The 16,049-nt window shown below is 40.3% G+C and overlaps 1 protein-coding gene across 1 annotated transcript; it reads left to right on the forward strand.

Moving 5' to 3' along the window:
• Window positions 1-14,517: 14,517 nt before the first annotated feature.
• Or2aj4 (olfactory receptor family 1 subfamily O member 4) lies at window positions 14,518-15,457 on the forward strand (the record flags this gene model as incomplete). Its single annotated transcript, NM_001000044.1, is given in 1 exon segment — window positions 14,518-15,457. A coding segment is annotated over 1 exon segment (940 nt), but the record flags the coding sequence as incomplete, so codon positions are not given.
• Window positions 15,458-16,049: the final 592 nt, after the last annotated feature.

A 16,049-nucleotide genomic window follows, 5' to 3' on the forward strand; every position in this document is an offset into this window, starting at 1 on the left:
GACATTTACCTGTAAGATGCTGAGGGTCCCTGTCCTCAGTTGTCTTTGATTGGTGAATGAAAGTTGTTGGCAGCCAGAGGTTATTCAGGGAGATAGAGGCAGGACTTTAGATTTCCCAGGCAATGGAACTATAGGAGGAAGGTTTTAGAATTGCATGTCAGGGAAGCAGAAAGATTAGGCCTGAGATCTGGAGAAGTGAGAGTGTACAGCCATGTAAGAACCTGGGAAGAGCAAACTCAGGGGTATATAGATTTTAGTAAGTAATACTTCAGGAGTATTGGAGGAGAGGCATTAGCAATGTGGAAGCTTGGGAGTGTCCCCGCTGTTGATAGTCTTAGGGCATATTTTTTTTAAATTTATTTAATACTTAATAATAATTCTTTGGTTTCCGGGCAAACGTCCCCCTCCCCCCTCCCCTTCCTTATGGGTGTTCCCCTCCCAACCCTCCCCCCATTGCCGCCCTCCCCCCAACAGTCTAGTTCACTGCGGGTTCAGTCTTAGCAGGACCAAGGGCTTCCCCTTCCACTGGTGCTCTTACTAGGACATTCATTGCTACCTATGAGGTCAGAGTCCAGGGTCAGTCCATGTATAGTCTTTAGGTAGTGGCTTAGTCCCTGGAAGCTCTGGTTGCTTGGCATTGTTGTACATATGGGGTCTCAAGCCCCTTCAAGCTCTTCCAGTTCTTTCTCTGATTCCTTCAATAGGGGACCTATTCTCAGTTCAGTGGTTTGCTGCTGGCATTCGCCTCTGTATTTGCTGTATTCTGGCTGTGTCTCTCAGGAGCAATCTACATCCGGCTCCTGTCGGTCTGCACTTCTTTGCTTCATCCATCTTGTCTAATTGGGTGGCTGTATATGTATGGGCCACATGTGGGGCAGGCTCTGAATGGGTGTTCCTTCAGTCTCTGTATTAATCTTTGCCTCTCCCTTCCCTGCCAAGGGTATTCTTTTTCCTCATTTAAAGAAGGAGTGAAGCATTCACATTTTGATCATCCGTCTTGAGTTTCATTTGTTCTAGGCATCTAGGGTAATTCAAGCATTTGGGCTAATAGCCACTTATCAGTGAGTGCATACCATGTATGTCTTTCTGTGATTGGGTTAGCTCACTCAGGATGATATTTTCCAGTTCCAACCATTTGCCTACGAATTTCATAAACTCGTTGTTTTTGATAGCTGAGTAATATTCCATTGTGTAGATGTACCACATTTTCTGTATCCATTCCTCTGTTGAAGGGCATCTGGGTTCTTTCCATTTTCTGGCTATTATAAATAAGGCTGCGATGAACATAGTGGAGCACGTGTCTCTTTTATATGTTGAGGCATCTTTTGGGTATATGCCCAAGAGAGGTATAGCTGGATCCTCAGGCAGTTCAATGTCCAATTTTCTGAGGAACCTCCAGACTGATTTCCAGAATGGTTGTACCAGTCTGCAATCCCACCAACAATGGAGGAGTGTTCCTCTTTCTCCGCATCCTCGCCAGCATCTGCTGTCACCTGAGTTTTTGATCTTAGCCATTCTCACTGGTGTGAGGTGAAATCTCAGGGTTGTTTTGATTTGCATTTCCCTTATGACTAAAGATGTTGAACATTTCTTTAGGTGTTTCTCAGCCATTCGGCATTCCTCAGCTGTGAATTCTTTGTTTAGCTCTGAACCCCATTTTTTAATAGGGTTATTTGTCTCCCTGCGGTCTAACTTCTTGAGTTCTTTGTATATTTTGGATATAAGGCCTCTATCTGTTGTAGGATTGGTAAAGATCTTTTCCCAATCTGTTGGTTGCCGATTTGTCCTAACCACAGTGTCCTTTGCCTTACAGAAGCTTTGCAGTTTTATGAGATCCCATTTGTCGATTCTTGATCTTAGAGCATAAGCCATTGGTGTTTTGTTCAGGAAATTTTTTCCAGTGCCCATGTGTTCCAGATGCTTCCCTAGTTTTTCTTCTATTAGTTTGAGTGTGTCTGGTTTGATGTGGAGGTCCTTGATCCACTTGGACTTAAGCTTTGTACAGGGTGATAAGGATGGATCGATCTGCATTCTTCTACATGTTGACCTCCAGTTGAACCAGCGCCATTTGCTGAAAATACTATCTTTTTTCCATTGGATGGTTTTGGCTCCTTTGTCAAAAATCAAGTGACCATAGGTGTGTGGGTTCATTTCTGGGTCTTTAATTCTATTCCATTGGTCTATCTGTCTGTCTCTGTACCAATACCATGCAGTTTTTATCACTATTGCTCTGTAATACTGCTTGAGTTCAGGGATAGTGATTCCCCCTGAAGTCCTTTTATTGTTGAGGATAGTTTTAGCTATCCTGGGTTTTTTGTTATTCCAGATGAATTTGCAAATTGTTCTGTCTAACTCTTTGAAGAATTGGATTGGTATTTTGATGGGGATTGCATTAAATCTGTAGATCGCTTTTGGTAGAATGGCCATTTTTACTATATTAATCCTGCCAATCCATGAGCATGGGAGATCTTTCCATCTTCTGAGGTCTTCTTCAATTTCTTTCTTCAGAGTCTTGAAGTTCTTATGGTACAGATCTTTTACTTGCTTGGTTAAAGTCACACCGAGGTACATTATATTATTTGGGTCTATTATGAAGGGTGTCGTTTCCCTAATTTCTTTCTCGGCTTGTTTCTCTTTTGTATAGAGGAAGGCAACTGATTTATTTGAGTTAATTTTATACCCAGCCACTTTGCTGAAGTTGTTTATCAGCTTTAGTAGTTCTCTGGTGGAACTTTTGGGATCACTTAAATAAACTATCATATCATCTGCAAATAGTGATATTTTGACTTCTTCTTTTCCGATCTGTATCCCCTTGACATCCTTTTGTTGTCTGATTGCTCTGGCTAGAACTTCAAGAACTATATTGAATAAGTAGGGAGAGATTGGGCAGCCTTGTCTAGTCCCTGATTTTAGTGGGATTGCTTCAAGTTTCTCTCCATTTAGTTTAATGTTAGCAACTGGTTTGCTGTATATGGCTTATAGTATGTTTAGGTACGGGCCTTGAATTCCTATTCTTTCCAAGACTTTTATCATGAAGGGGTGTTGAATTTTGTCAAATGCTTTTTCAGCATCTAATGAAATGATCATGTGGTTTTATTCTTTCAGTTTGTTTATATAATGGATCACGTTGATGGTTTTCCATATATTAAACCATCCCTGCATGCCTGGGATGAAGCCTACTTGATCATGGTGGATGATTGTTTTGATGTGCTCTTGGATTCGGTTTGCCAGAATTTTATTGAGTATTTTTGCATCGATATTCATAGGGGAAATTGGTCTGAAGTTCTCTTTCTTTGTTGGGTCTTTGTGTGGTATAGGTATAAGAGTAATTGTGGCTTCATAGAAGGAATTCGGGAGTGATCCATCTGTTTCAATTTTGTGGAATAGTTTGGATAATATTGGTATGAGGTCTTCTATGAAGGTTTGATAGAATTCTGCACTAAACCCGTCTGGACCTGGGCTCTTTTTGGTTGGGAGACTTTAATGACTGCTTCTATTTCCTTAGGAGTTATGGGGTTGTTTAACTGGTTTATCTGTTCCTGATTTAACTTCGGTACCTGGTATCTGTCTAGGAAATTGTCCATTTCCTGCAGATTTTCAAGTTTTGTTGAATATAGGTTTTTATAGTAAGATCTGATGATCTTTTGAATTGCCTCTGAATCTGTAGTTATGTCTCCCTTTTCATTTTTGATTTTGTTAATTTGGACACACTCTCTGTGTCCTGTCGTTAGTCTGGCTAAGGGTTTATCTATCTTGTTGATTTTCTCAAAGAACCAACTTTTGGTTCTGTTGATTCTTTCTATGGTCCTTTTTGTTTCTACTTGGTTGATTTCAGCTCTGAGTTTGATTATTTCCTGCCTTCTACTCCTCCTGGGTGTATTTGCTTCTTTTTGCTCTAGAGCTTTTAGGGGTGCTGTCAAGCTGCTGACATATGCTCTTTCCTGTTTCTTTCTGCAGGCACTCAGCGCTATGAGTTTTCCTCTTAGCACAGCTTTCATTGTGTCCCATAAGTTTGGGTATGTTGTACCTTCATTTTCATTAAATTCCAAAAAGTTTTTATTTTCTTTCTTTATTTCTTCCTTGACTAGGTTATCATTGAGTAGAGCATTGTTCAATTTCCACGTATATGTGGGCATTCTTCCCTTATTGTTATTGAAGACCAGTTTTAGGCCGTGGTGGTCTGATAGCATGCATGGGATTATTTCTATCTTTCTGTACCTGTTGAGGCCCGTTTTTTGACCAATTATATGGTCAATTTTGGAGAAAGTACCATGAGGAGCTGAGAAGAAGGTATATCCTTTTGCTTTAGGATAGAATGTTCTATAAATATCCGTTAAGTCCATTTGGCTCATGACTTCTCTTAGTCTGTCTACGTCTCTGTTTAATGTCTGTTTCCATGATCTGTCCATTGATGAGAGTGGGGTGTTGAAATCTCCCACTATTATTGTGTGAGGTGCAATGTGTGTTTTGAGCTTTAGTAAGGTTTCTTTTACGTATGTAGTTGCCCTTGTATTTGGGGCATAGATAATTAGGAGTTGATAGTTCATCTTGGTGGATTTTTCCTTTGATGAATATGAAGTGTCCTTCCTTATCTTTTTTGATGACTTTTACTTGGAAATTGATTTTATTTGATATTAGAATGGCTACTCCAGCTTGCTTCTTAAGACCATTTGCTTGGAAAGTTGTTTTCCAGCCTTTCACTCTGAGGTAGTGTCTGTCTTTGTCTCTGAGGTGTGTTTCCTGTAGGCAGCAGAATGCAGGGTCCTCGTTGCGTATTCAGTTTGTTAATCTATGTCTTTTTATTGGGGAGTTGAGGCCATTGATATTGAGAGATATTAAGGAATAGTGATTATTGCTTCCCGTTATATTCATATTTGGATGTGAGGTTATGTTTGTGTGCTTTCATTCTTTTTGTTTTGTTGCCAAGACGATTAGTTTCTTGCTTCTTCTAGGGTATAGCTTGCCTCCTTATGTTGGGCTTTACCATTTATTATCCTTTGTAGTGCTGGATTTATAGAAAGATATTGTGTAAATTTGGTTTTGTCATGGAATATCTTGGTTTCTCCATCAATGTTAATTGAGAGTTTTGCTGGATACAGTAACCTGGGCTGGCATTTGTGTTCTCTTAGGGTCTGTATGACATCAGTCCAGGATCTTCTGGCCTTCATAGTTTCTGGCGAGAAGTCTGGTGTGATTCTGATAGGTCTGCCTTTATATGTTACTTGACCTTTTTCCCTTACTGCTTTTAATATTCTTTCTTTATTTTGTGCGTTTGGTGTGTTGACTATTATGTGACGGGAGGTGTTTCTTTTCTGGTCCAATCTATTTGGAGTTCTGTAGGCTTCTTGTATGCCTATGGGTATCTCTTTTTTTAGGTTAGGGAAGTTTTCTTCTATGATTTTGTTGAAGATATTTACTGGTCCTTTGAGCTGGGAGTCTTCACTCTCTTCTATACCTATTATCCTTAGGTTTGATCTTCTCATTGAGTCCTGGATTTCCTGTATGTTTTGGACCAGTAGCTTTTTCCGCTTCACATTATCTTTGACAGTTGAGTCAATGATTTCTATGGAATCTTCTGCTCCTGAGATTCTCTCTTCCATCTCTTGTATTCTGTTGGTGAAGCTTGTATCTACAGCTCCTTGTCTCTTCTTTTGGTTTTCTATATCCAGGGTTGTTTCCATGTGTTCTTTCTTGATTGCTTCTATTTCCATTTTTAATTCCTTCAACTGTTTGATTGTGTTTTTCTGGAATTCTTTCAGGGATTTTTGTGTCTCCTCTCTATGGGCTTCTACTTGTTTATTTATGTTTTCCTGGAATTCTTTCAGGGATTTTTGTGTCTCCTCTCTATGGGCTTCTACTTGTTTATTTATGTTTTCCTGGAATTCTTTCAGGGATTTTTGTGTCTCCTCTCTATGGGCTTCTACTTGTTTATTTATGTTTTCCTGGAATTCTTTCAGGCATTTTTGCGATTCCTCTCTGTAGGCTTCTACTTGTTCTCTAAGGGAGTTCTTCACGTCTTTCTTGAAGTCCTCCAGCATCATGATCAAAAATGATTTTGAAACTAGATCTTGCTTTTCTGGTGTGTTTGGATATTCCATGTTTGTTTTGATGGGAGAATTGGGCTCCGATGGTCCCATGTAGTCTTGGTTTCTGTTGCTTGGGTCCCTGCGCTTGCCTCTTGCCATCAGATTATCTCTAGTGTTACTTTGTTCTGCTATTTCTGACAGTGGCTAGACTGTCCTATAAGCCTGTGTGTCAGGAGTGCTGTAGACCTGTTTTCCTTTCTTTCAGTCAGTTATGGGGTCAGAGTGTTCTGCTTTCGGGCGTGTAGTTTTTCCTCTCTACAGGTCTTCAGCTGTTCCTGTGGGCCTGTGTCTTGAGTTCACCAGGCAGCTTTCTTGCAGCAGAAAAGTTGGTCTTACCTGTGGTCCCGAGGCTCAAGTTCGCTAGTGGGGTGCTGCCCAGGGGCTCTCTGCAGCGGCAGCAACCAGGAAGACCTGTGCCGCCGTTTCCGGGAGCTTCAGTGCACCAGGGTTCCAGATGGTCTTTGGCTTTTTCCTCTGGCGTCCGAGATGTGTGTGCAGAGAGCAGTCTCTTCTGGTTTCCCAGGCTTGTCTGCCTCTCTGAAGGTTTAGCTCTCCCTCCCATGGGATTTGGGTGCAGAGAACTGTTTATCCGGTCTGTTTCCTTCAGGTTCCGGCGGTGTCTCAGGCAGGGGTCCTGCCGCTCCTGGGCCCTCCCCCACGGGAGCCCAGAGGCCCTATACAGTTTCCTCTTGGGCCAGGGATGTGGGCAGGGGTGAGCAGTGTTGGTGGTCTCTTCCGCTCTGCAGCCTCAGGAGTGCCCACCTGACCTGGCGGTGAGGTCTCTCTCTCTCATGGGGTCTGGGAGCAGAGAGCTGCTGCGGGCCGGATGATCTAGGTCATCTTAAGTTATCTCTCTCAAACTTAGAACAAATCGTGTAAGGTTTTATTAAACAAGAGATGTTTGATATCTTGCTTGAAGTCTGAAATGCATGGAAAAGTTTAGTCATAAGTATTATGACCAGATCAATAAAATTAGTTCTCAGAATGTAACACTTATTTATATATTTTGATTGTTATTTTTTGATTATATGATGCCAAAATCCTTTTGTTTCAACGCAAAGAATGTCACAGTGTACTGATTTTTCCCACACAGGTCACTTCTGTATGCCAGCTGACTCTCAGGGGATCCAATTCTCAATGCTTTCCTTTCAAAAGATGGCTGCTTTCTCTCTCAGATACCACACACCAAGAATTTCAAGGGGACTAGATGTCTTCCACGTTTATCCATGTTGCACCTTAATGATCCAGGCCCACTTTGAGTTAATCTGAAGTGGATTCTGGATGTGAGGTACCTTCCATCGCGTCTATAGAGGCATTTATCAAGAGAACAGCATCCTGAAGATGCCCCTTATGTTGCTGAACCTAGAGGATAAAGTGTGTTACCTGGTAAATCAGGTATGTGGTGAGCAAGAGGACAAGGAGGGAAGACTGTGTCCTGCTGGGATGCATGCTTTGCCTCACCATGTGCCTGGTTACGCTGTGGTAATCCCCAGTCCTGAACTGGTGCAGTTACTGAACTCATGTAAACCCTTCGCTTACTGAGTGTGATGCCTTGATGCAGTTGGCTGGTTCTGAACAGCACAGACTAATCTTCTCTGCAGAAAGCATGAGGCTCTACGCTAAGAGCATTTCAAATGTATATTTGGAGAATGGAAAGCCTTGAGACCTTTGGAATTATTAGGGCAGAAGGTCTCTGTAGAAGAAACCAAAGTATGGGAAAGATAGGACATTGGCTAAATTTTGTAAACACAAAACATTCACTGGAAATGCTAAATACAGATAGACAATTTCATGAATTTTTAAAGAAATTATGGAAATGTGACAAAATATTTACGTATTCAAAGCTGTATTACAGAAAGAAATGTTGATTTTTTAAAACTAAAAATTTGAGAATCTAGGGCAGAGAATTCATCGATATAATATGATACTTTTAACTTCTATGTTATGCAAAATGAGAATTACTTGGTTTGAATACGATAGTCTAAACTTATATTAAATTGGAGGTCACACAAGTTTACACACTAATGGGAGTGTTTACGGGAGTAAGTTGTGAATGGGTGCTGATAGCTATTGTTTTATTATTAGATATTTGAACCCAATTTAATGAACTTTTTCTTATTAATACTTTATTACATTACATTAATTCTGTTCACAAAGACATATATCATTGTATAATAATTATATAAGTAGCATACTATCATCTAATTTAAAATTAGACATTCTAAAATTGATTAAATGAAATTGTCGTTTAGATAAACACCCAATAAAATTATTTGAAATAACTTAGAAGAAATATGAACATGTGAAGTTTAAAATTTTTGCTTTGTTTTAGCTGTAGGAAGGTGAGAGACAGTGTTACTCACTACGTTAATTTACTAACAAGAAGTGAGAATTAAACTAAACAGAACTAGAAAGGTCATGGCTATTGCCACTATTCTTTCTCCAATCAAAACTGCTAAACTTCAAAGAAGTAATTTAAACACTCTTGATAGGCAGCCACCCCCCTGAAGAGCTTGGTTGCCATGATGAAGCTGTGTGGCTCATCTGGTCCTTTGAAGATACTTTGGTGCCCATATGGTAATGATGCATCATTGGTGTGGCCCTTACTTTGAGTTCTTTTCTTTGTCCATACTCACTTCCTATGTGACATGTAGGAGATATGAGGATGATCACAAACTGGGTGGCCACATTTGCCAACGTTACTTTAGGAGGTTTTTATCATTTAGAGTTTAAAGTGGTAACAGCCAGACCTATATCTTGAGAGTCCTTGTGATTCAAAACTAGTGGACATTTCACTTCTGTTTTAAAGCAATATCATTCTGATGTGCTGTCAAGAAAGAGAATTTAGTCTTTTGATTGCTCAGAAATTAGTCAAATATGGGTTGCATTGGAGGTATATTACAATAATAAATTTGAGGAGTAAGAAACTTGGCTTAAACATTTCAGAGTTTTCTCTTCAAGAGAGTGCTCGGGGCACAGTGCTTGAAAGGTATGACCTGGGACTCTCCTAGTAATGCAGGTATGTGCATTTAATACTGACATGCTCTATTATTTAAGCGTAGATTGCTTAAAGATTTTTATTCTTACCAGGCTCTTAGTCACATGAGTTACGTAATATACTTCCATATGTGAGACATGTCAATGTTTATCAGCAAAACCTATTTTTCATCTTTGCTAACTCAAACCTGACTTTATATTACCATTGTTGTAATTTACCAAACACATGCTCAATATTTTGTACTTTTCTTGAAATTAGCAACAAAGCCTTACTCGCTGCAATGTGTGTGTGTGTGTGTGTGTGTGTGTGAGTGTGTGTATGTGTGTGCTAGAATAGATAAGTGGGACTAGACAAAGGACAAAGTCATTTTCTAGATTCACTGATCACTTTCTTTTTTTCTTTCAGCCACTTTTACTATACTGGAAATACCTTATAGATACTGTAATTCCGTCTTATCAGGTATATAATACAACAGAAATTGGTTTTGTCTTCAGCGAAACAGACAGGTAATGAATATAAAACAAGGCTTTAATAATTTTTTAAAAAGGAAATAGGTGCTGCTGTTGGCAACCTGCAGCAGGTCTTGTGATTGAGAATATACTCATTTGACAGGGAAGTGGAGCCACAGCTTCCTGCTCTTGTAATCCTTCCATTTGAATTGCTCATAATCATATGCTGAAACCTATGTAATGGAAGTGATAAAGGTATGTGTCTTAGTTCTCATCCACATGGACTATAACTGGAGAACAACATCAGTTAGTCACCTTCTATAGGTGTTCAGGAAAATAAATGGCAGAGGATTATGCACTCGATGCTGAATCAGTGGAAATGTTCAGTTCAAAGTTGGGGGTGAGTAATGGGCATGTGGAACTACCATGTGTACACATGTTTCATAGAATTTGAGAGGACACATTACATGGACGCTGTTTACAGAGGCAGAGCTTGAAGAAGTATGATTTGTGTGAAGGTGTGGTTTGTATACAGGAGAGAAGGAAGGAGATGTGAGCTTTTTCCATGATGCAAAAGGACGCCATTCGGAATCTGTGAGCTCCAGAATCACGGATGCCCGTTCACGGCTTTGCTGGATGAAGGCTGTTAGAGGGGACTTATTGTAATAGCTCAGCACCTGGCGTTATGAATTTGATGACATTGTGATATATATGATTTTACTAAAAATCGCTATCAGTAAAAAGTCTAGATACGTATCAACTCTGCAGGGATTGCGTGTAGCCAGAGTGTTGAACACACAGACACACACACACAGACACACACACACACAGACGCACATACACAGACACACACACACAGAGACACACACACAGACACACACACAGACACACACACACAGACACACACACAGACACACACACAGACACACACACACAGACACACACACAGACACACACACAGACACACACACAGACACACACAGACACACACACAGACACACACACAGACACACACACACAGGCACATACACACAGACACACACACAGACACACGCACACACACAGACACACACACAGATACACACACAGACACACACACACAGACACACACACACAGACACATACACACAGGCACATACACACAGACACACACACAGACACACACACACAGACACACACATAGACACACACACACACACACAGACACAAGCAAGCAAACAAACAACAGTTGGTGGGAAATGAATTTGTGATCAGCTTGATGGCTCAGCAGTGTCATTTTATTTTCCAAGCATATGTTCAAGTGTATTTCTTACTGAGACATTCATACCCAGTATGTTAATTATTTCTCTTCTAGGAAGCCCACAAACCCACTTAAGTATACAGGGAGTCATAATGTAACATAATTTCTCCTGGCTGGGTTTCATCTTGGGATCTTCATCTGTAGTCTCCAAGACTTTCCCATTCTCTTTATCTGTCTGTCTATCTATCTATCTATCTATCTATCTATCTATCTATCTATCTATCTATCTATCTATCATCTATCTATCTATGCATGCATACATACATACATACATACATACATACATACATACATACACACACACACACTCACTCCAGATTTTATTACCCTCCTGGTACACTCACTCACGGGTCCACATCTCATACCTCCTCCCCATCAGACCTCTCAACTCCCTGGGGCCTCTGGTCTCTTGAGGGTTGGGTGCAATTTGTCTGACTGAATGCAGACCAGGTAGTTCTCTCCTGTATGTGTGTTGGGGACCTTAAATCAGCTGATGTATTCTGTCTGGTTGGTGATCCAGTGTCTGAGAGATCTCGGGGGTTCAGGTTAATTGAGACTGCTGGTCCTCTTAAAGGGTTGCCCTCCTCAGCTTCTTCCCCTAATTCAATCACAGGGGTCAGCAGCTTCTGTTCATAGGTTGGGTGCAAATATCTGCATCTGACACTTTCAGCTGCTTGTCCCATTCTCTATCCTTTCCTCTTCCTTATATCCCCCTCCTATCTAAACTACCCTAGAATATTAACAAGTGAGAACATAGCAACTATAGGAGACTATTAACAAAACAATTCTAGTAACAGTCTTAGTTATTGTTTCTTGCTATTCTAGAATATGTTTTCCCCCCTCTAGCATGTATTTAATCTGTTTCATTTCATCTTAAAAACAACCCTAGCAAATACTGATATCATCTTGATTGAATTTCAAAGAAGCTTTAAAACAAATTCTCATAGTTTTGTCTGGTCTGTGTTTTGTTTAATGAGACAGAAACTATATTTTAGGATATCTATCTATCTATCTATCTATCTATCTATCTATCTATCTATCTATCTATCATCTATCTACCTATCTATCTTGCCTTAAACTTTCTTAACTTGTTTTAAGACAGTGACATACAGTTTATTTTTCATTTTTATTTTGGATTTTAAATTTACATTTCAAATGTTATTTTTCTTTCCTGGTTTCCCATCCATAAATGCCCTCTCCCATCCCCCACCCCATTATTCTATGAGGTGTTCCCCCTCCCCAACCAACCACCCCTTCCTGCCTCCCTGTCCTGGCATTCCTCTACAATGGGGGGTTCAGCCATAAGCAGGACCAAGGGCTTCCCCTTCCCCTGGTGCCCCAACAAGGCTATTCTCTGCTACATATGCAGCTGTAGTCCAGTGTCTGTCCATGTATAGTCTTTGGGTAGTGGTTTAGTCCCTGGGAGCTCTGGTTGGTTGGTATTGTTGTTCTTATAGGGTTGAAAGCCCCTTCAGTTCCTTTAATTAGTTATTTTATTTATTTACATTTCAAATGTCATTCCCCTTCCCAGTTTCCCCTCCACAGACCTCCTATTTCCTCCTTCTGCCTCTATGAGGGTGCTCCCCAACTGGTCCAACCACTCCTGCCTCAGTACTCTAGCATTCCCCTACCCTGGACCATCAAGCCTCCAGAGGACCAAGGGGCTTCCCTCCCAGTGATTTTCAATAAGGCAACATATCCAGCTGGAGCAGTGGGTCCCCCTGCCCCCAACGTGTACTTTTTAGTTGGTACTTTAGTCCCTGGGAACTTTGGGGGGTCTGGTTGGTTGATATTGCTGTTCTTCCTATGCGATTGCAAACCCCTTCAGCAGCTTTAGTCCTTGCCCTAACTTCTCCATTGGGGTCCGCACACTCAGTCTGATGGTTGGCTGCAAGCAGCTGCATCTGTATTGGTCAGGTTCTGGCAGAGCCTCTTAGGCTCCCTGTCAGGAAGCACTTCTTGGCATCGGCAATAGTGTTTGGGTTTGGTGTCTGCAGATAATATATAGTTTGTATTGCCATCTTAAAACATATTTTTGACCTAACAGAACTTCAATTTGTAGCCAAGAAATTATTGCATTTCTTTTACTCACGCACCTGATATGTTATTTACTAAAAATGAACATACTTCAGTGTTTACTGGATGTTTAAATGCTAGTGTGTAAATTTGTAGGAACCAACAGTATTTGGAGTTAAACCCATGTTCATGTGCTTGATCAGTAAGCATTAACACTAGACTATGCTGTTGTTCACATGCAGATTCTTACCAACCAAGTGAAATTAGAGGCTTGAAGATTTTATGATAGGATTTACTAGTGGGTCATTTATAGGTGCAGACAATAAAATCAGTGCTTTCATGTAAGTATGCAGTTAAATGTAATACTCTTCACTATTTCCGTAGCACACATTTTGTCAATAAGTATTCTCAGAATTGAATGTATAGCTTTATCTTAATTATTGAGCAATGACTACCAGCTAAAATTAAAAGTTTGCATACTTTTTCTGGAGAATAAAGACGAGGTAGTAAAATGAAAATGTAATCTAAGCACTAACTGTCTCTAAAGAACTGATCTGCTGACCCCTCCATGTGTGTACATATACATGCACACATATACACATGAGTGAATAAATAAAATGAAGGAAATTGATAAAGCTTATGCAGTTCATACGAAGTTAATCTATAGCTGTGCCTAAAGCTAGAAGGAAACTTCAAAGAGAATTTAGCGGAACATTGCTCAGTGATGAGACATGCACAGCCTGACTCATGAAGTGGATAAGAACAATGAGCTTTTATGTGGTTTCTTAGGTAGGTATCAGCTAAGCCACTTGTGCAGGCTAGTTGGGTTAATAATGAACTATATAAGTTAAGGATTGTAAATAACTTTTCAGGAAATAAAGAAATATTTTAGATACATGTAGAATCTCTGTCTCCATCACTGTTTTTGTCTCTCTGTCTCTGTCTCTCTGTCTCTATCTCCCTCTCTCTCTCTCTCTCTCTCTCTCTCTCATACACACACAAACATGCATGCACAGACACAGACACACACACACACACACACACACACACAGATGTTCAATCACATAGTCATTTGAAAGAAGTGTTGAATGTTTCTAAAACTAATCTAGGGCAGCTCCCTTCATTGCATTGAACTCAGCACAGAACGACCCAGACAGTCCATGCTGTTGTGATTCTTTCCTACTTTTCATAAGTGGAGCCCGTTTGTTTTATCCAAGATTTCAAAATGGAGCAGATTGCAAAACAGCAGGGAAGTCTGAGTTTCAATTGGAAAATGCAGTTAATCAATGAAAGAATTTACAATGCCTAGGGTCTAGGGAGAGTCCAGGACTCCCTAGTGGAGCTTACACAGGGGGAACAATTGTGAAAAGCTTTACTCAAGAAATGGCTGGACAGAAGTAAAGCATACGCAAGTAAGTGAAGTTTCACATCTAAAATATAAAAAGGTACGTTCCACACTAGATACTAAAATTTGTTAGAAACACCACAACAAAAAATGTACTTGTATAACACATCCACTCTGAAGCCCTCTGTAAGGTACTTGATGGTGAATAGAAATTGCATATCAACTCATTTCATTGTGTGAACTTGTAAGTGCCTCCAAGATTTAGCAACTTTCTCATAGTTAAATAATCATCTCTTTGTAGGTAACATAGGAGGAGATATGACGGGAGCTGGGAACTACACTTTCAGCAGCGACTTTATCCTCTTGGGACTGTTCTCTTCTTCCAAGACAAGCTTAGTTTTTTTCTCATTTATATTTTTCATTTTTATTATGACAATAACAGAAAACACCCTCATGATCCTCCTAATCCACAGGGATTCTCGACTCCATACCCCAATGTATTTCCTGCTCAGTCACCTCTCTTTCATGGACATCTTGCACATTTCCAACATTGTTCCTAAAATGATTGCCGACTTTCTCTCAGGCAGCAGAACCATTTCCTTTGCAGGCTGTGGCTTCCAGATATTCCTGTCCCTCACCTTGCTAGGTGGTGAGTGCCTTCTCCTGGCAGCCATGTCCTATGATCGATATGTGGCTATCTGCCACCCACTTCGCTATCCTGTGCTGATGAGAGATAACTCCAGTGGGCTCCTGGCTGCAGGCTCCTGGCTAGTGGGGATCCTCAACTCCATAGTGCACACAGCTTTTGCACTCCATTTTCCCTTCTGCCGCTCCCGGGCTATTGATCACTTTTTCTGCGAAGTCCCTGCCATGTTGAAGTTGTCATGTATAGACACAACACACTATGAGAGAGGAGTTTATGTGAGTGGCATTATTTTTCTGCTAATCCCATTTTCCATGATCTCTATATCGTATGTGCAAATTCTCCTCACTGTCTTCCAAATGCAGTCATCGGGGGCTCGGCAAAAGTCCTTTTCTACCTGTTCCTTTCACATGGTTGTTGTCATAATGTACTATGGGCCATTCATCTTCACATATATGAGACCTCGCTCATACCACACTCCAGGGCAGGATAAGTTTCTGGCGATATTCTATACCATCCTGACACCTACACTCAACCCCATAATCTACAGCTTTCGGAATAAAGATGTCCTCATGGCTGTGAAAAACATAGTCCAAAGCAATTTCCTGAATAAAAATTGACTTGAAAGTGCCTCATTTTTTGGTGTTTTGTAAACTCACCTTCTCTGTTTATTTCACACATTTACTTCACAGTAATGTTAGTTATACCCAGGCATACTTGTTAGGCTTGCATACCTGTCCTGTTTCACCAAATAAAGACACAGTGTAATTATGAGGGGCAGAATGAATATTTCATAGTATGACTACACTCAGTAAAAGAATGCAAGAATGTGATGAGCTCCAGTCTGTCTCTTATGTATTTGTTCAGATTTTGAAGTTTAAACTGATTCTTATGACAAGCATCAGTGCAGTACAACATTAATCCTTGTCTCTATCCTCATTCTGCAAGTTGTCCAAGAAGTTCCTCCAGGACTTCTCAAGGAGATTGGTGGTTCAAGAAGACAAACTTATTTTCAGAAGATGATTACTCTAAGATGCAAATTTCTTCTAATGCATAATTGTGTTAATAAAAAAAGTATTATAAATTCTCTAGTCCAAAGATTAAAATGATGACTTAGCTCCAGGTTTTGATTAGGATGAAGTATCTTGCCCCAACCCAGTCCTCTCTGTCTATTATATAATATTCCCTTACTCCCTATGTGAAATTTGTGCT

Source organism: Rattus norvegicus, chromosome 11 (assembly GCF_021556685.1).
Source record: "Rattus norvegicus strain SHRSP/BbbUtx chromosome 11, alternate assembly SHRSP_T2T, whole genome shotgun sequence".
Lineage (NCBI taxonomy): Eukaryota > Metazoa > Chordata > Mammalia > Rodentia > Muridae > Rattus > Rattus norvegicus.